Below are 21,166 nucleotides of genomic sequence, written 5' to 3' on the forward strand. Positions count from 1 at the left end.
TTTTTTTTCCTTTCTGTCGGTCATTTCCTGTCCACTGGACCACCAGGCTTCACAGGAAAACATGGAATTCCCAGGACAGTAAATGAGAGAAAAGTGGCGCTGGTGCTCTTCACCCGCTGGATCTAAGCAGTGCACCATAAATATGAGTTACTGATGTGATAATGTTGTATAGTATGAAGCTTTGCCACCGGTTTGCGGTCATGCGTTTGCATTTAAGACCCTGTCTGGCAATTTTTGTATTTTTATTTTTTAATGCTGGCCATTCCCTGCCTTTTAAAAGTTTAAAAAAAAATAAGATGTTTGCTAGAGAGTCCATAGCTACCTTATTTTCCCAGCAAACAGAAGCAGTCACATGACAACATGTAACGTATGTCACCTATTATTGGAAGTCTCCCTAGGGGACTCACCCAGACTCTGCCAGGCATAGGAGATGAACAAGGTGCAATGATGATCACTGCTGCTGCTGTTCACAAGGAAATGAAGGCATGTTAGCACTTGTAAAATACTTTATCTTTTCCTAAACTTGATAGAGAGGAAGTTCCAAAGGTCAAAACATGCTTTTAAAATTGCTTCCTGAATGGTATTCAGTGAAGTTGAAAGTGGGTCCGGATAGGCCTTAAAATACAGAAAGAAACATATTTTATAGCTGATGAAACATATCTATATATATATATATATATATATATATATATATATATATATATATATATATATATATATGTAGCTTATGTAACATAATTTACATGGAGATCTTGAATGTACTACCTAGTTACAGTAACTAATGTCAAAGGTAGTTTTCTAAAATTCCTAAAGATCTGTGTCTGTTAGGTAAGATTCCCTTTGTTAATTATACTTATTTAAACGTCTGGTTATATAGCAAACAAAACTGATCTCCTTCATTTGGCCCGGTCTTCATAAAGGTGCAATGATGGTTAAGGGTACCTAAAGTGAAATGATGAGATTAACGTGTAAATAAAGTTCCAGTCCTACTTAGGACCAGTAAGGGTTGGGAATTCAGGGCTGTAAAGGACACTTTCTCTGAAGTCAGACTGTGCTGGCACCGTTGTGCAACTCTCTCTGATAACTAATTAGAGCTGCTACAGCTTCCTGCACACACTAGATGGTTCTCTGCTAAAGTGCCTGGTCAGGGCTGCCTCTCTCAAAAATCCATTGTGTGTACACTGGGAGACAGTTTTGTCTGTGTGTACAAGGTTTAATAAATATTTCTGAATGCAGGGAATAGTCAAGTATGTTCAATAGTCATACATATGAAATTCACAGCTGGACTGAGCAACTTTCAGTAAGTACTTTTGAAAATAAAGAAAAGTCTGAGAATCCCCATGGGGAGATGGACTTGTCCAAAATAGTAGTTTCTTTCTTCAGGTTTGCTTTAGGCTAGGTTCACAGTGGGACGTTACAGGCGCACGTTAGTGCAGCCTGTAACGCAGCCCCACCGCACAGTAATGAAAAATCAATGGGCTCCACGTCAACAGAAAGTACTGCATGCAGTGCGTTATAGGCGGCTAAGCCGCGTTAGACTGTGCGCACATGCTCAGTAGTGTTGGGGAGGAGTGGAGAGCGGCCAGGCACATGGCTAATTAATATTCACTGCACGGTGTGCAGCGCCGCTCTGTGCGGCGATTGGCCGGGCGGGACCACATGATGCCGCATGCGTCCAAGAGTACGCATTGCGGCCAGAGTGAGCTGCACAACACGGCTCACTCTGACGTCCACATCAGTTGCGTTAGGGGCACGTTATGTGCCCTATAACGTCCCCTAAACGCAACGTCCCACTGTGAACCTAGCCTGAAGGTTTTCGGAGCCTACTTTTAAATAGGGAGTATGAACCATAAATCATGATAATCTCTATAAAATAGATGCCTTCAGAGTTGATATTTAAAAAGCTTGATGCCTTTCTGAAAAAAAAAAAAAAGTCTCTCCTTGCAGAATATGTGCTCCATGTAAAACTAACAAATGCAACTGATTTTAGTGGACACAAAACTCGCACCATTCCTTGAGATCTTTGTGTACACTTATTCACATGCATTGTTCAAGATTCCTGTGAGAAAGTAAACATAACTTATAAAGTGTTTTTTAGTATCCCAAAAAAAGTTTTTTTTTGTTTTTTGTTTTTTTTTAATGATAACCATAGACCAGAGTAAGCTGGTGTTTTCCCTATTCTCTGCTTCTATGGTAATATTACAGTACACAGGCATAACATAGATCCACCGCATGCTGGAGTTACAGGGATGCCAGGAGCTATCTGCTGATCATTACTGTTCATTTATTGCAAACTCCATTAACAACATTTTGATATTTAAAAAAATATCTGTAGAAAATGTTAACAAAAAGTACTAAAATAAGATGAAGGAACAAGTCCCTTAATTTAGTATTCTGGTTGTATAATGGATATGTTGATTTCTGTAGGCCTTTCTTTTCCCAGTATCTTTATCAGCTCTGTTGCCATTAGCATGCCAATGTCTAATGATTCTTGGACCTGGAGGAGGAAATTGACATCTATTATAACATACCAGAAGGACCAATAGATAGGTTAATTATCATTGAGATCAGTGTCTAAGGCCACATACACACATCAGACCATAGTCTTTTGAAAATGAAAAATCACAGACCAATTTTACCCCCTTCCATGTAGTATGAGAGCCATACTACACTCTCCATCAGAAAAAAATCTTTGCAAGATGCTGCACACACAGATGCTGTACAGACACAAAAGATCAGTATCTGCAAAAGATCTGTTCCTGCCAAAGATCCGTTCCTGCAAATTGCATTCATTGTCTGAGATCTGCAGATCATCATACACACCTTGTTTAACTGACATACATCTGCAGATCAGACAATCATCTGCAGATATGAAAATCCATCCTGGTGGATCTGATCTGCAGATGAATGTCTGTTAAGGTGTGTATGATGATCTGCAGATCTCATAGACCATGAATGCATTTTGCAGGAACGGGTCTTTTGCAGGAACAGATCTTTTGCAGATACTGATCTTTTGAATGTCTACAGCATCTTTGTGTGCAGCATCTTGCAAAGTTTTATGTCTGATAGGGAGTTCAGCTCCATAGAATAGACTGTGTAGGTATGGCTCTCATACTACATGGAAGGGGGTAAAATTGGTCTGTGATCTTTCATTTTCAAAAGACTATGGTCTGATGTGTGTATGAGGCCTTAGACTAATGCTACATATACACTTGAAAGATAAATGAAAGATATCAGACCAATTTTACCCCATTCTATGTAGTATGAGAGCCATACCTACACAGTCTATTCTATGGAGCCGCACTCCCCATCAGATAAAATCTTTGCAAGATGCTGTACACATTCCAAAGATCATTATCTGCAAAAGATCTGTTCCTGCAAAATACATTCATAGTCTATGATATCTGCAGATCCTCATACACACCTTGTTTAACAGACCATCATCTGCAGATCCGATCCACCAGGATGGATTTTCAGATCTGCAGATTGTCAGATATGCAGATGAAGTCTGTTAAACAAGGTGTGAATGATGATCTGCAGATCTCATAGACTATGAATGCATTTTGCAGGAATGGTTCTTTTGCAGGAACAGATCTTTTGAAGATAATGATCTTTTGAATGTCGACAGCATCTTTGTGTGCAGCATCTTGCAAAGATTTTATCTGATGGGGAGTGCAGCTCCATAGACTAGACTGTGTAGAGTATGGCTCTCGTACAGCATGGAAGGGGGTAAAATTGGTCTGATATCTTTCATTTATCTTTCAAGTGTGTATGTAGCATAAGTCTGGCTGTTCGTTAATCACATCTGTAGAAAGGAGCCATACCTTCAGACAGTCTTATTTGGCTTATAATAACTGCTTTCATGACCGTTTGCCTCTTTCTATGTATGTTAAAATAAAAAAAAAAACCTACCTATAAATACCCAACTTTCCAAAGGTTTTACCAGTCCTAATTCGCTATTGTTAAATGCATTTTAAAAATTTTAGTCTAAGCAATTAAGTTTTTTTTTCCCCTCCTACCAAACCTTAAGATGCAGTCCTTTCTCCATACTTACGATTTTGGAAAATCCACTATATACTCCCCTGCAGGTGAGCCACGAATTGGTTGTAAATCTCCATTGATGGACAAAATCAATTACATACAGTCAATTATATCAGTCGTACCATTGGATTTTCGTCGAACCAAAATTTGGATTTTTCTTGTTGGTTATGATAGATAGGAAGCAAAGATTGGTTTGTTGATGGTGTAGTGAATGATTTCACTTCCGATCAGAATTTCTGATTTATCAAACAATTTTTCGCTAGAGATTGGATTGTTAGTGGCCACCTTAAGATTTGGAAGCCATGTGATTCCCTTCCAATCCAATAACGCTGCTCTTCCTCATCACATGAATTCCACCTTTGCTGTTATGTCACATGCCCCCTCCCTCAGGGTGGAATAGGAGGAGGATTGACTGGCAGGCCAGCCATGACTTCCCCCAAATACCCCTTCAGATACGTTTAGTAATACAACAGGTTTGCGTTACTCAATTCATTGTGACCTAAAACATTTCATGATTGTGGCATGCAAAGCTCCAAAAGAAGTGGATAGAAATTCATATAGTTACCCCTTGTTCTGTTACTCTGCTGAGGCAGACACTGTTAACTTATGGTGCTCTCAGAATTATTCTGAATTATCCATTCAATCGCATCCCAACCCTGAAATAACAGAAAAGATTTCAAGATAGAAGAATATAAAACAGGGCTCAGGTGATTTCTTGCTGGGAATTTGAAAAAAATTACTGTTAAAGTGAACCTCCAGACTAAATCTACTCAGCAGAACTGAAAAGGCTTGGTGTTTCTTTAACAGTTTCACAACATCAGAACTTTGTTTTTCTTATAGAAGTCTCATTTTTATCTGCATTTTTAGCTAAGCTCCGCCCCATCAAAGAAAACTGCCCGGGCTTTTTATTCCCTGATGCTGTGCAAAGCATGATGGTATTTCCTATGTTGTTATTCACGTTGCCTAGCAACTGGGAGGGGAGATCAGGACACAGGACAGTTGGAACTGTGTCTCATGCTCCCTGTCACCTTCTTTCAACCAAAAAGATGGCTGCTCTTATGAAATCACAAACCTTTGCCTGTTCTTTTAAATCAGGGTGGGTAAGAGATTATATTACCTATCTATTTTAATTAACATAACTAATGTAACTTAATGACTATGTTTGTTTAGGCTGAAGTTCCTCTTTAAGAAGGTCAGAATAAATTGAACATATTTACAGTAAAAGAGCTTGAAGGTTTTCCTGACAAAGTACTGAGTTGGTGAATTGGAGCCTGAGGATTTCCTGACAAGGTACTAAGCTGGTGAATTGGAGCCCGAGGATTTCCTGATAAGGTACTGACAGGGCCGGATTTACCATAAGGCACGTGTCTACAGGCGCCTGATAATGAAAAGGTGGCTAAATCTCCTCCCTTAGTGCCTCTCTCCCTCTTTCCCTTTACAGAGTCCTGATGAGAGTGTAAGTGAGAGGTTACTTACCCTGCTCTCTGCATTCCACTGACCAGAACATCCTTCAGTCAGGGACACCTCTAGCTACTTAATATTGAAGGTACCTCTGGCTAACTAATGCTAAGGGACACCTGTAGCTACTTATGATGTGTAAGGGAGAAGTGACAGCTTGGCCAGCCAGCACACTTGTTGTTCGGTGGGGGGTTTGTAGGTTCATGGAGGGCAGAGTCTAGGGAGCCAGGACATCTGTGCCTATAGGCTCCTGTGAGGTAAATCCAGGCCTGGGTACTGAGCAGGTGAATTGGAGCCTGAGGATTTCCTGACAAGGTACCGAGCTGGTGAACTGAAGCCTGAGGATTCCCTGGCATTGAAGCAGGAAAAAAGGCCACAGGAGGACTTTCTGAAAAAACAGCGTTGCCATAGGCGCCTAAAATAAAAGCCGCATTTTGTGGCATGACAGGGAAATTTGGGCGCACAATGCCGCTAGCGGGTGCCTCAGGGCATTTGCCTTCTTTGCCGCAAAACGCAGCTTTTAGAGCGGCCGTTATATGCAGCTCTGAGGGTGCAATTCCGGCGGACAAGCTTGTGGAAAACCAAATTGTGGAGCACCCGCTATGTCAGGCCAGGGAGGTGGCAGATCCGATGTCACAAGGCCGATTCTGCATAGATTTCAGCATGAAATTCATCAGGAAGAGGCCTGTGGTGTATGGCCAAGCAACAGATCTCTCTCTGATCAGATTTGATCAGAATGATATCTGTCTCTTGGTGGATCTGCCCATATATCGTGTGATGTATGGGCACCTTTACTCATATTTTACAAGTCCTAACTACGAGCGTTACACTGATACAGGCACATAAAGGAATGATTTGCATAATCACACACTCAGCAGCAGAGCCGGGACAAGGTCCTCCTGTACCCAAGGCTGAGACATCAAAGCCCCCCCCCCCCCCCCCCAATCCATCCTACTCCAGCCATCACACGCTGATTGCTATTAGACTTAAAGGGGAACTTCAGCCTAAACAAACATACTGTCATCAAGTTACATTAGTTATGTTAATTAGAATGGATAGGTAATATAATCTCTTACCCACCGTGTTTTAAAAGAACAGGCAAATGTTTGTGATTCATGGGGGCTGTCATCTTTGTCATCTTTTTGGTTGAAAGGAGGTGACAAGGAGCAGGAGACACAGTTCCAACTGTCCTGTGTCCTGATTACCCCTCCCAGCTGCACATGCTAGGCTTCAAATGTCAAATTCAAAATGTAAAGAAAAAAAAAATTGCACCAAAACAGCAGAACGAGAACAACAAAATCAGAAATCCCATCATGCTTTGCACAGCATCAGGGGAAGTTTTCTTCTGTGCAGCTAAAAATGAGGCTTGTATAAGAGAAACAAAGTTCTGATGCTGTGAAACTGTTAAAGAAAGACCAGGCCTTTTCAGTGCTGCTGAGTCGATTTTTAGTCCGGAGGTTCACTTTAAGCTACGTACACACATGCGACAACAATCGTTCGTTGTGAACGACGAACGAACTTTTAATTGACGAAAGAACGACCTAAGTTCGTTTTTAAAGGTGTGTAACGATCTGATCGTTAGAACGAACATTACATCACGTAAAGCAACTATTGTGCTTGCGCATAAAAAAATGAGAAAAATGAGTTTGTTTTTAACGATCTAGCTCATCCGTCGTTAGACTTAATGGTCGATGGCTGCTTTTTTTTTTAACGATCGTCGTTTGAAATGATCGGGGAACGATCGTTTCAAACGACTATAGTCGCATGTGTGTACGCACCTTCAGAGGTGCCCCAGGGCACCCAACACCTTAATCTCTAGTTCTCTGACTGCAGTCACTGCCATGTATCCCTTTTCTGATTTCTCTTTGCTTCAAACACAATAGGGGAATGATAGCTGAGTGAGTTGTGCGCCCCCTACTACACTGTGCCCTGAGGCTGGAGCCTCTCTCGCCTCTGCCTCAGCCCTGCTCAGCAGACAGGATGCATGCTTTAAATTACTTTTTTGTTCACATAAAGCAAAATAATTGTCAATCACTTATGTTTTAAGAGGTTTATTTATATTTAACAATACATTGTTTAAGTTAATGAGCATGCCATCACCTAGTGCATTAGGATGTATAATATCCTACACTGTACTGTATTACTGTTTTAGCTGGCAAACCTAATTTTCAACTTTCAGATGTACCCATGCAGATTACCTTTCTGGCATTGGAGGATATTGTGCTAGCCATCATTCCTTCCAGGTAACTGCTCAGGCTGACGCCTTTCACAGTAATTATGGCTTCTTGAGTCAGTACTGTCCTGCAGAGACAAACCACATATCCATGTTACAATGTATGGAAGCATGCCACCAGTCTTACACACTAGTAAGTGCTGTTCCTCCCTCTTAAAGCACAAATGAAGTGAGAAAAATATGGCGGCTGCCATGTTTATTTACTTTTAAACAATACCAGTTGCCTGGCAGCCCTGCTGATCTATTTGGCTGCAGTAGTGTCTGAATCACACCAAAAACAATCATGCAGCTAATCTTGTCAGATCTGACAATGTCAGTAATACCTTATCTGCTGCATGCTTGTTTAGGGTGTATGGCTGGAGGTATTAGGAGGCAGAGGATCAGGATAGCTGGGCAACTGGTATTGCTTAAAAGGAAATAAATATGGGTGTCTCCATATCCCTCTTGCTATAGTTGGCCTTTAAGCAATCATTTTAGATTGTTAGTGATACATGACTTGCATTGCACCAGTAGCTAAGAGTAAATCACAGAAACTTGTGTGAAACTAATTGATTAGCCATCCCACTAAGTCAATGTAAGGGAGTTGTATGTAATCCTATTTGCCTGGGTTTCCTCCAGTTTGCTTATGAAAGATGGTAATTTAATTGGCATCTGACCTTACTGTGTATGGCTATAGTACATGCATTAGATTATTATAGCACGTAATATGCAAATGTAGGTGCTCTAACTATCCAGCACCTCTTAAACCAATCCGTTTCCCTGCAGGGATAAAAGAACAAATGAGCAAGAGTGTGTGTGGTGCTAGCTATACCACATTAAGCACACTGGCATATTTTCCCTTCTCCCTCCGGAGTTGTGAGCGGGGTGAAAGGGAATGGTTAACTCACCTAATCGCTGCTTCCAGCATCGGGTGTCTCCGCGGCCACAGCGGCGTCATGTAAGACACCATCAGGACGTGCCAGCGTCTAATACGCTGGCCTATAAAGTACGCTGGCATGTCCTGACGGCGTATCACATGACGCCGCTGTGACCATGAATACCCAAAAGGAAACCGAGAGCCCAATATAGTGTAGTATCTCAGTGACAATTAATCAGGTGTACAACAAAGTAATGGTTATACTCACAAACGTGGGTCGCCACAAAGGCAACCACTGGATAAGCGGGCGAGGAAAATTATAACCTGACCCCGCTCAGGTTTAAGACGTCGCTCTCTGTAGACAGGAAGGAATGGGGATACACCCCTCCACCAAGGGTGGACTAGACAATTTGTAAAGCTGTAACACAGAGGCGCCAAGTAGAGTAAAATCGATTAAAAACTGTTTAAAAGGGGAAGCTGGTGGACTCACCTCCCTCGTAGAAAGAAAGACCGGACAATGGGACGTTCCTCACAGTATAAAGTAACTTCTTATTAAAAGCTCCAAAGTTGCAACGCGTTTCATGGGTCACAATCCCGCTTCATCAGGCTAAAATTTTTGGAGGCTACTAGGGGAGGGAAACAAAGGGGAAAATGGGTTGCCAGAGGAACACTTAAAACAAGCACCCAAAAATGCAACAGTATACAAGTAATTTGCATTATTTTACATTATATTATTACCTGTATACTGTTTCCCCTTTGTTTCCCTTCCCCACTACCCTCCAAAAATGTTTGCCTGATGAAGCGGGATTGAGACCCGTGAAACGCATTGCAACTTTGGAGCTTTTAATACAAAGTTACTTTATACTGTGAGTAACGTCCCATTGTCCGGTCTTTCTTTCTACGAGGGAGGTGAGTCCACCAACTTCCCCCTTTTAAACAGTTTTTAATCGATTTTACTCTACTTGGCGCCTCTGTGTTACTGCTTTACAAATTCCCTACACCCTGCTCACAACCCCGTAGGCAGGGAAGGGAGAGAAGGAATTCAATTGTCCAGCGGTAATTCAAGCCACTTACTCTTTTGGATTCTCTGGGTGAGGCGTGTAAACCAGTCTTTCATCAACAGACACCAGGTTTGTGAGTGATAGCTTAAAAGAAAAAAAAAAAACATTAACCAGAATAAATTAGCAGTCTTTCCTAATTATTTTCAGTAATAATTTTTTTTTGTGCTCCACTAATAACGTGCAGAGACCTAACGTCCCTTTCATAGAACCTGGCACTATACATAACCGTACATCACTGTGGATAAGCTGACATTTTTACAAACATATTTTTGGTATAAAGTGGGGATGTCTGCTTATCCACAGATGATATACCAAAAGCGCGGCCCCGCCTATGCAGAGCTGGCGTTGGAGTGTGCTGACGAATGCATATCTACATGTCCTCGCTCCAGCTTGCATCCATGTGTCTATCCGGCAAACTCTTAACTTGCCATTAGAGTTCCAGGCTCTCTGTGGCAATGTAATCTTGGCGCTCTATGCCATCACTCCAGCCACGCCAGGATCATCAAGGAAACAGAACGCTGTTGATTCTTTTCCACAGCCAGGGGGTAAGCACATGCAAAAACTGTGGCTGCCTGTGAGGGGTAAGTTGTGCTGGTTCTGCAACCCCCACCTGGCCCACCGTCCAGTCACATTACCCAGACCACATCGACCTCAGTCACTCCATGTCTATCTGTGGGCTGCCAGCAAATCCCTATACTCAGGCAACAGGCACCAGTCTCTGCAGCAGCCAAAGATGTGACGCCAGCCATTGGAACACTAACCAGCCAGGTTACACCAAATTCCAAAAGGAGACTCTCTTTCACTGCGCTTTCTCCTTCTCGCTCTCTCTATCCTTTCCATTCCTCTCCTGAGTAGACTAGGGGGCATCTGATTCAAAATATTGTTGCAGAAGCGTTTTGAGTGCCTAAACAGCAGTGGATTCCCCTCCCCCTGTGCCTCCTTTTTTTATCCCATCTATGCCTTTTTTCTATGTATATGCACTGTACCTACTGTATATACTTACTGTACAGCTACTGTTTGCAAAACGCACCTTTCTGCTACTGTAACACTGACCCTGTTAATGCCTAAATTTATTCCGGGTACAACTTGTACTTGGCGAAATAAACATGAGTCTGATTCTCTAGTGGCCAGTTCAGAAGCCGCCAAGGAGGCACAGGGACCGGAGCGAGGAGATTACTTTGGCTTACATTGGCATGCTCCAACATGCGCTCTGCATGGGGTGGTTTGCGTGTCACATTGGGGTTCGCCTTATCGGTGGTTCGCTGCTTTTGGCTTATTTTGTTTTAGGACAAAAATGTGGTTGTGGTGGTGGGGCTTGTGCACGGGGCACTGGGGCAGCTTATGCAAGGGGATATACAATACTTGCATTGCTACCTTTTCATAAAGCTTCAGAATGCCACAAGCAAAAGCAGAAGGAAAATAAAATGCCAGATATACAGTAAGTAAAATAGTAACAGCTTACTGGCAATGTTTTGGAGAACTCATTGAAAAGCATGTGCTCAGTTTGGTCAGCTGACAGAATTGTAAGGTTCTGATTTGCTGTGATGACTCCCTGCTTTAGCACATGAACATGATTAGCAAATCAGAAACTTACAAATTTATCAGCTGATCAAACTGATCACATGCTTCTCCATGAGTTCGCCTAAGCATTGCCATCCCTATGGCTTACACCGTTTGCTAGTTAGAATTGTTCTTCTGTTAAACACTGTGAAGTCTGAAGGTATGTTCATGCTGACCTCTGCCTAGGAACTAAACTATATACATAATATCATTAGCCAGCAGCATCACTAGTTGCTTTTATTAAATTTCTTAACCCATAATACTGAATAAAGTTTAGAAAAAAAGCATCTGACTGGATCTGATCATGTGATAATGGCTACTAAGATGCATGCTTTGTAATTTACATCAGGTAAGGTTGCAGGTAGCTCCACCCAGTTTCCAAGTTAGCTTTGTTTCTTCAGTGAGGGCTGATACACACCAAGCGTGTTTTTCGGTGTTTTTGCAGCCGCTTGCGACTGCGGATGGCGGCTGCGGATACGCTTGGTCAATGTATCTCAATGGGGTGGTTCACACCAGAGCGGGAGGCGTTTTGCTGAAACTCATACTCCCGGGGTGAGGCATTTTTTGGATTACGGAGGCGTTTCTGCCTCCAATGTAAAGTATAGGAAAAACGCAAACCGCTCTGAAAAACGGCAGTTCAGAGCAGTTTTGCAGGCGTTTTTGTTACAGAAGCTGTTCAGTAACAGCTTTACTGTAACAATATATGAAATCTACTACACCAGAAACGCTTCCCAAACCAGCAAAATGCTAGCTGAAACGCTACAGAAAAATAAGAAAAAGCGTTTAAAAATCTGCTAGCATTTTGCGGATCTGCTAGCGGGTTTTGGTGTGCACCAGGCCTCAATCTGTTTTGAATGAATGGGATTAATAGTTTTAATATAGAAATTTTAACTTTCTTTTCAAATCACAATCTAGGTTCTATTTTTTTTTTATAAATCTAATGTGGGTATTTGGAGAGAAAATGGGCAAAGTGAAAATGTCTCTTTATAGAATTGGCCTTTGAGCTCTTCACAAAGAGGGTACCTTTACTTCAGGATAAAAAAAAAAGGACCGTAGATTTAACCCCCCTGGCGTTCTGGACGAGCCAGGCTCGTCCAAAGACGCCGGAGTTCACCACTCAGGCCCCGCTGGGCTGATTTGAATAATTTTTTTTAAAAAACACGCAGCAAGCACTTTGCTTGCTGCATGTTGTGCCTGATCGCCTCCGCGCGCCACTACCCGCCGCGATGCAGCCTCCCCCAGACCCCGTGCGCTGCCTGGCCAATCAGTGCCAGGCAGCGCTGAGGGGTGGATCGGGACTCCCTGTGACATCATAATGTCCATGACGTCACGACGGTCGTCACCATGGCGACGGGGGAAGCCCTCCTGGAAATCCCGTTCAGAACGGGATTTCCGGACGGGTGATTGAGCCGGCGGCGATCGGAGGGGTGGGAGGGACGCCGCAGGGAGGAGGGAATCATGTAGCTAGCGCTAGGCTAGCTACATGATAAATTTTAAAAAAATCAGAACGCCAGGCAGGTTAACTGGTGGGTACAGTTTAGAAAGGAGGCTAGATCTATTGGAATGTTTTACTATATGGCAATTAAAATGGGGTTTGAGATAAAAAGCATAATGCAAGTACAATTCTGTTTACATGGACACTTAGTTCACAGTGCTCAGCGTATGCTCTGAATAATTCTGCATGTCAACTTGCTGCCTATACAATTCTATGGGGCTGTTTACAGTACTGCATTGTAACTGATCGCATTATACTAACTCGCTGCAAGCCGGTTTTGAATTAAAGTCTAGAACACAGAGCCAACGTGTTTTGAACTAGTCCATCTCCTCATGGGGATAATTAGGATTTTCTTTGTTTTCAAAGGCATTTCCGGAATGGCAGTTTAACTGCCAAAATAGTAAGATACCAGCCAGCCTCCCTACTGATTTAGGGCCCTGACACACCACAGATCGTTTTTGCAAGTCAGTTTCATTTTTTAAAAAACGCTTCCATTAACTTGTATTAACCATCTCAAGCCCGCGTCACGCCAATGGGTGTGAATGCGGAGGCAGCCCCAGGACCGCCTAACGCCAATTGGCGTCAAGTCCTGGGGCAGGCTATTGCAGGAGATCGCGCACACGCTGCACGCGCATCTCCTGCTTGGTAGGCGGAGCTCTGCTCTGTCTTCAGTCTCTCAGCGGTGGTCGCTCTGAGACTGTTAGATGGCGAAACCGTTGTCTTTTTACTAAGTACAGCGCTGCGATCTGCTGTGTGACACGGCTGTACCCCTGGGGCAAGAGAGAGCAATCGGCTCTCATAGGCTGAAGCCTATGACAGCCAATCGCCATGATTGGCTGGCTATGGGGAGGGAGGGAAAAAAATAATAAAGAAATAGGTATAATTATTTAAAAATAAATAAGAAAAATATTGATAAAAAAATAAACATGGGGAGTGATCAGACCCCACCAACAGAGGCCTCTGTTGGTAGGGAGAAAAGAGGGGGGGGGATCACTAGTGTGCTGAGTTGTGCAGGCCCTGCAGCGAGGCCTTAACAGCTGCAGTGGCCTATTTTGAAAAAAATAGCCTGGTCTTTAGGGGGGTTTAGCACTGTGGTCCTGAAGTGGTTAAAATTGTAGCAAAATATGGCAATTTTTTAAACTGATTTTACTGCGATTTTAATGCAAGTCAATAGAAGCATTTAAAAAAAAACAAAAAAAAAACTAGAACAACCTGCAAAACGCTCTCTGGTGTGTCAGGGCCCTCATACACGATTTTGTCAGTTAGATGTAAGGATGTAAGGTTGTAAGGTGGGTACACACATCAGATAAAAGTCTTTGGAAAATGACAGACCAATTTTACCCCCTTCCATGTAGTATGAGAGCCATACCTACACAGTCTATTCTATTGTGCTGAACTCCCCATCAGATAAAAATCTTTGCAAGATGCTGCACACAAAGATGCAAAAGATCAGTTCCTGCAAAGTGCATTCTTAAGCTGAGTACACACGTACGATAACGATCGTTCGAAAACGAACGATAACGACAATCGGACCGATAATCGTGCGTTCCAAATTTTCCAACGATTGTTTTTTTGGACAATAACGACCGTTATCGTTCAATCCGACCGATCCAACCCGGCGGATTTTTTCGAAAGATAATCGTTCAATCGTTGCAGTGTGTACAAAGATCGTCCGATAATGATTATCTGTGGAGTAGTACGCATGTTCTTATTGCCTGTCATAATGTCACTCCCGTTTGCGCACGCATTTTTTTGTCGTTCAGTACTTTATACTTATATCGTTCACGTGTGTACACAATCGTTCATTACGAACGATATTTTCGGTCTAATTTGAATATTGTGTAAACGTCACGAATCGTTCGTAACGAACGATCTTTATCGGACGTGTATACGAACCTATAGTCTATCATATCTGCAGAGCGCACATACACACCTTGTTTAATGGACATTCATCTGCAGATCAGATCCACCATGGATGGATCTTCAGATGAATGTCCGTTAAGGTGTGTATGAGATCTGCAGATATCATAGACTATGAATGCAATTTGCAAAAACTGATTTTTTTTGTTGCAGAAACGGATTTTTTGCAGGAACTGATCTTTTGCAGATACTGATCTGTTGCATGTGTACAGCATCTTTGTAAGATTTTTTTCTGATGGGGAATTGAGCTCAATAGAATAAATTGCGTAGATATGCTGTCATTAACTACAAGGAAGGGAGTAAAGTTGGTCTGATGTGTGTACCTAGTTTTAGCATCTGCCATTCAGGAAATGCTATTGAAAACAAAGAAAACTTTGAGAATCCCCAATGAGGAGATGAACTAATCCAAAACCTGTCGGTTCTGACAGATTTTAACTGCTTATTTTTTTTTTTTTGCTGGAGTGGTCCTTTAAAGTGACATTACATTTCAGTTAAATAATAAATAATACCTACAGCTCATGTCTGCATATTGTTAGAATTTGTATAAATGAATATAAATGCTTGGCTATTCCACAGTGATCCTAACCAGACACTGGTAAGACTAGAGGTATCAGAGCTTTCTGACAGCCACTCAGTTCAGTACAAGAAGACATTATACCTGGGCTGTAATGCAAGAAAACACCTGGGCAGTCTGTCTGAACACTAGTGCAGCACCAAGCACAGATTTCACTCTACAAGGGTAATGTAACGTAACTGGGGCTTACAGCTGGTTTTGGGAATTCATAACTAGCTACAAATTGAAACAGAATGGTCACTTTCAACATTCAATTGCTAAAATATTTGAGCAGCACTGATACTTGTTTATGGCAAAATTAGTGGAATTTCACTTTAACAGCACATGATTTACTTGAAGCTTTTTGGGTTTATTACAGAGAGACCATCTACTTATGTTCTTCTATTCAATATTCAGTTACAATACACCAGAATAGAGTCTTAGGCTTGGAACCCACTAGCAGCGCATTTCTAAGCACCTGTGATTTGAAAAGCTCTTGCTCATGTAATGCTATGGGGTTTTTATTTTTTTAAAACACCTCTCTCGAGGGATCACACCTATAGCATTACATTAGCAAGAGCTGCTAGTGGGCTCCAGGCCTTAGGCATGATGACTGTGTAGATCTCACTCACATTAGTTGAACATAAAACCATTTTCTTCTCTACTGGGTCCACTACAGAATGTTCCCTTATGTAAGTCAATGTTCTGCTGGTTCCAAGAATCTGGAAGGAAGCACAGGCAATCGTGTTTTAATAAAAGATAATATGCAGCAGCTTCACTAGGATCTATATTCTGACAGCCATTAATGTAGTAATGTAAGTGCATAACTATTGTGTTTGGGGCAGTACGGGTCTGATTTAAAGGACAACTGAAGGGCTGCCAGGGCTGCCATGCAACTGGTATTGTTTAAAAGGAAATCAATATGGCAGCCTCCATATCCCTCTCACTTCAGCTGTCCTTTAACTGTAAGAATTTAAAAAAAAAGTCAGCTTGCATCAAACACACATCCCCAACTTATTTCATAGCCAATATAACATTTGCAATGGAGATGCTATAATATAGCAATAGTCACATAAATGAGGATGCTGTTTGTAGGCCGTACTGGTTTGCGGTTCCCAGTACATAAAATAAAAATAAAAAAAAATAAAGAAATTGTGTTCTGCCTGACTCACATTACAAATATTCAACAAAGCTATACACTTTATAAATGGCAGGGGTCTGCCAACATTTTACATCCAGTGTAAGCAGATGTTATGTTAAAGCCCTATGTCACCCTCCTTTATAAAATTCTGAGCATTTAAATACAGAAGTTCACTGGTGTACTGTGGCAAGGGATGGGATGAGTCCAGTGGCGTAGCAATAGGGGGTGCAAAGGTAGCGACCGCATCGGGGCCCATGGACCAGAGGGGCCCACTAGGGGCTTTCCTTCATCCATCTTATTAGCCTTTTATCTGTGTAATGCTGGTAATGAACACCTCAATATGTTTACTGCACAGTGGATAGCCTTAACACACTGTTTTCTTACACCCTTTCTATACACCCTTCTAACACTACATCTGTCCTTGGTAGGTTTTGGGGCTCCGTATTAATACAGTAAATGGGGCCCCATGTAAAACTCGCACTGGGGCCCCAATCTCCTTACTTATGCCACTGGATGAGTCTAAAACGTTCTTTGTCTTCATTGACTACTTACCGCCCTGACAAGTGCTGGGAGCCTCCACTCTGTGCTGAGCAGGCGGTGACTGTGTAACCTTCCCTGGGGATCCAAACTCCGATCAAACACATCCACTCCCACCACACAAGGATTCATGGGATTCGGGTACTTCCTCATCGCTGCTTTTATTACTGTGTCCCAAGGATGGCTACAAATAAATACAAAAGATTCTAAATAGTTATATTATTATGTCTGTCATGATTTAAATGTTATAATAGGGATTAGGCAGTGGCATCACCATGATGTATTTAAAGGGAATCTGAAGTGAAAATAAACGTATCATATAATGATTTGTATGTATAGTAAAAACAAAAAGCACCAAGTCTAAAACACAACACCATGATCAGTGCCCCAGCAAATGTGAACTACACAAATAAGTCCAAAAAGAAAAGATCATCTGCATGAGGAGCAAAACAAATGTTCACAAAAAGCCAGATAATGCTTTGAATACAAAAATCTTTATTAATGCACCAGAACAAAAATAAATATAAAAACACTTAAAAATGAGCAAAGACACTCAGGGGATACTGACACGCATGTCACAAATCACAAAGATGTCAAGCATCAATTAAAGAGACTCCGTAACAAAAATTGCATCCTGTTTCTTATCATCCTACAAGTTCCAAAAGCTATTCTAATGTGTTCTGGCTTACTGCAGCACTTTGTACTATCACAGTCTCTGTAATAAATCAATGTATCTTTCCCTTGTCAGACTTGTCAGCCTGTGTCTGGAAGGCTGCCAAGTTCTTCAGTGTTGTGGTTCTGCTATGAACTCCCCCCTCAGGGGGGAAAGAAACACACAAATGATCTCTTGAGATTCAAAAGGAATGCTGTATACAGCCTGCTTGTGTATGGATGTATTTTCTATGTGTGGACATACTGTACATCAACCTACTTCCTGTTTTGGTGGCCATTTTGTTTGTTTATAAACAAACTTTTTAAAACTGTTTTTAACCACTTTTAATGCGGCGGGGAGCGGCGAAATTGTGACAGAGGGTAATAGGAGATGTCCCCTAACGCACTGGTATGTTTACTTTTGTGCGATTTTAACAATACAGATTCTCTTTAATGATTCTATTGTACAGGCAGGAAAAAAGATATTAAGGCAGGCAGATAAACATGCCTGATAACACTGTATGCAAAAGTCCCTATCTTGAATTGATACTACAAGGCCAAGGGATATATTTCAATTGCAAAGTTGTCAACAAACACTGTACAGCAAAGCACAGTGATAAATATGAAGACCTCTAGACCAATCAAAATAATCCTATCCAAGAGAGATGCAGATGCCAGGCAGCGCTATAGAAAAGGCAGCGAAAAGATAATAAACAGTCATGACCTGTCCTGTGCGTAAATCAGAAGTGTGTGCCCCTCCACGCGTATCGCGGCAAAGCCGCTTTATCAAGAGTCGTGGACTGCCTGTACTTACCTGGGGCTTCCTCCAGCCCCTTGTAGTCCATCTGTTCCCTCACCGTATCCCTGTTGCACCGCTGTCAGCTCTGGTAAAGTCCCCAAATGAGGCAGTCAGGGACTACTGCGCATGCGCAGTCCTGATTGTGCACACCCCCTAATAGTGCTCCCACAGCCAGGAGCCTTCTGTGCATGCAGACTGTAATTGCGTTTGCGCAGACCTCTCCTGGCCACAGGAGTGCAATTGGGAGGTCCGTGCAGCTGGGACAATGCATGCTGGTGGCCCACAACCCGGCTGAACCACAGACTCCACAGGGGCAGAACGGAGGGGACCAGATGGACATACTTTTACTTTCCTTGTCTCAGGTTTACTTTGAAAAGAAGTTGAAGGTGAGTACTATCTTATTTGCGTGTTCTTACTTTTTCTTTAATGCTAAGCTAGTTTCACACAGGGGTGTTGCAGTGCGTACCATGCAAAAACAGGATCACAACACAACGAAGGGGAAAGTCACAATGCGCGGTACGCCTGTGACTCATACAGTGAAGCAGGCCTGTTTGTGCCGATGCGTTGCAGGCACAGTTTGCAGTGTGAAACCGGCCTGAACAATTCAATTAAAATCATAGAAAGTAAATACAGTGAAGTTTTAACCACTTCACCACTGAGGGGTTTTACCCCCTGAGCACCAGAGCAATTTTCACCTTTCAGCGCTCCTTCCATTAATTCGTCTATAACTTTATTATTACTTATCGCAATGAAATTAACTATATCTTGTTTTTTCCGCCACCAATTAGGCTTTCTTTAGGTGGGACATTATGCCAAGAATTATTTTTTTCTAAATGTGTTTTAATGGGAAAATAGGAAAAATGTGGGAAAAAAATTAATTATTTTTCAGTTTTCGGCCATTATAGTTTTTAAATAATGCATGCTACTGTAATTAAAACCCATGACATTTATTTGCCCTTTTGTCCCGGTTATAAAACCATTTAAATTATGGCTTCAATTCATCAAAGGGTGTTCGATAACAAAATCCCAGTCCTTAAAATACCGCATTCGGTATTTTACACTTCACTGTGCTAATTCATCAATATTTTCACATGTGTGGTAGAGGTTCGTTAAGTTACCGAAGTACTACGGCTTCAGTTCATCAAAGGCTGTTCGATAACGAGTGGTGCAGAGCAGCTTGGAATGTCTCTGTGTTGTTACAAGCTGATAACAATAGAAGGCATCCAGACATCCCTTTACATGTAAACGTGTTATATTTACTGTTACTTATACTGCCTCTGCTGCTCTGAATCTGTCCATCAGTGTTTCTTCACATTTTACTTATTTGCCACAACGTAGATAAACTTCTGGAGACATTACAAATGCCATGCTTGGTGATTTCACCACTTGCATCTTTGCATATTCAAACAGGGACTCAAAGGGTTACATCACCGCAGGGTATCTGGGGATATCTTTTGTCCCGTTCTGTCTGCTCACTGCCTGGGGGGGTCTGGAAGCTTGTGTGGAGAAGCCTGTGTGACCAATCAGCACCTATCAGCAGCACTTGCAGGAGAACAGGGGCTGTTTCTATTGGCTGCCTGCTCCTGCTAATCATGAAAACATTCACACAGAAGGCTTTCGAAGCCTGTAATGACAGGGGAGAGCTGGAGATAATCACCGAATGTGTTAGCGAATGTGGTAACCTTGATGAATTAACATTTACTGACATTTGCTGACATGTGTTGAGCACATGTCGGTAACTTATCTCATTGCTCTGTCATTTCAGCTTCTCATTCGGTAACAGCTTTGATGAATTAACATTTTCGAAAGTGCTCCGTTAAGTCAGCTGTTTTCAGCATTACCGAATGCGGTAATGCTTGATGAATTGAAGCCTATGTCCCTATCACAATGTTTGGCGCAAATATTTTATTTGGAAATAAAGGTGCATTTTTTTCAGTTTTGCGTCCATCCCTAATTACAAGCCCATAGTTTATAAAGTAACAGTGTTATACCCTCTTGACATAAATATTTAAAAAGTTCAGTCCCTAAGGTAACTATTTATGCATTTTTTTTAATTGTACATTTTTTATTTTTTTTTTAATTACAAAAAAAAAAAAAAAATGGGGAGTGTGGGAGGTAATGAGTTAATTTTTTGTGTAACACTAATTTATTTCTAGGTAAAAAATGCTTAGGGTGTAGTTTTACTATTTGGCCACAAGATGGCAACAGTAACTTTGTTTATTGCGACCTGCGAGTGTCCTTCCGGACGCTCGCAGGAAGTAGTAGGAGGCTGTGAATGTTTGTTTTTTTTCACAATGACCGCGCTGCCCATCGGAGAGCAGCGGATTATTGCGGGGCTTAGGTCAACGAACGGGAATGGATTTTCCCGTTCATTGATCTCCGGGCGAGCGGGCGGCGGCGTGTTTACTAGCGGCGGGCGGCGTGTTTACGAGCGGGAGCGCGGGCAGTGTTTGGAGCGCGGAAAGTACGGATTTCTCCGTCCCTGGGGGTTATGGGATGAATAAAGGGACGGAGAAATTCGTACGGGCGGGGGTAAAGTGGTTAAGTAGACTTGATACTATAGGTACCCATGTTTATCTCTTCATGTCACATAGCAATTCAGGTATGCTTGTGAACTACCATTTTGCTATTTTTTTTCCTTTCTGTAGTCTGTGTCTGTCTAATGCTGGGAATACTGGGAATACACGGTTCGTTTTTGGGGCAGATAGATGGTTAGATAGACCATTTCCGACATGGCCAATCTCCCGTTCGATCGTGTTGTCACTCGATTCCTGATAGAAGTGAATGGAAAAAGATAAGAAAAATGAGCTGAAGATAAGAGAATCGATTGCAGAATCGAGCGTCAACGACGATTGAGCGGA

At 42.1% G+C, this 21,166-nt stretch overlaps 1 protein-coding gene across 3 annotated transcripts in view; it reads right to left on the reverse strand.

Moving 5' to 3' along the window:
• Positions 1–720: 720 nt before the first annotated feature.
• PRELID3A (PRELI domain containing 3A) overlaps positions 721–21,166 on the reverse strand; it is a 30,752-nt gene continuing 10,306 nt past the window's right edge. For 2 of the 3 annotated variants that reach the window (XM_068234700.1, XM_068234702.1), the window contains exons 2-6: positions 16,871–17,039; positions 15,810–15,899; positions 9,663–9,733; positions 7,698–7,800; positions 721–2,497 (exon numbers count right to left, since the gene is read on the reverse strand). In XM_068234700.1, coding sequence (XP_068090801.1) covers positions 2,387–2,497; positions 7,698–7,800; positions 9,663–9,733; positions 15,810–15,899; positions 16,871–17,039 — 544 coding nt within the window. In that variant the 3' untranslated portion in view covers positions 721–2,386. Of the gene's footprint in view, positions 2,498–4,606; positions 4,698–7,697; positions 7,801–9,662; positions 9,734–15,809; positions 15,900–16,870; positions 17,040–21,166 lie in introns of all 3 variants that reach the window. The other variant, XM_068234701.1, reaches the window with a different exon arrangement.

This window comes from Hyperolius riggenbachi, chromosome 5, assembly GCF_040937935.1.
Source record: "Hyperolius riggenbachi isolate aHypRig1 chromosome 5, aHypRig1.pri, whole genome shotgun sequence".
Lineage (NCBI taxonomy): Eukaryota > Metazoa > Chordata > Amphibia > Anura > Hyperoliidae > Hyperolius > Hyperolius riggenbachi.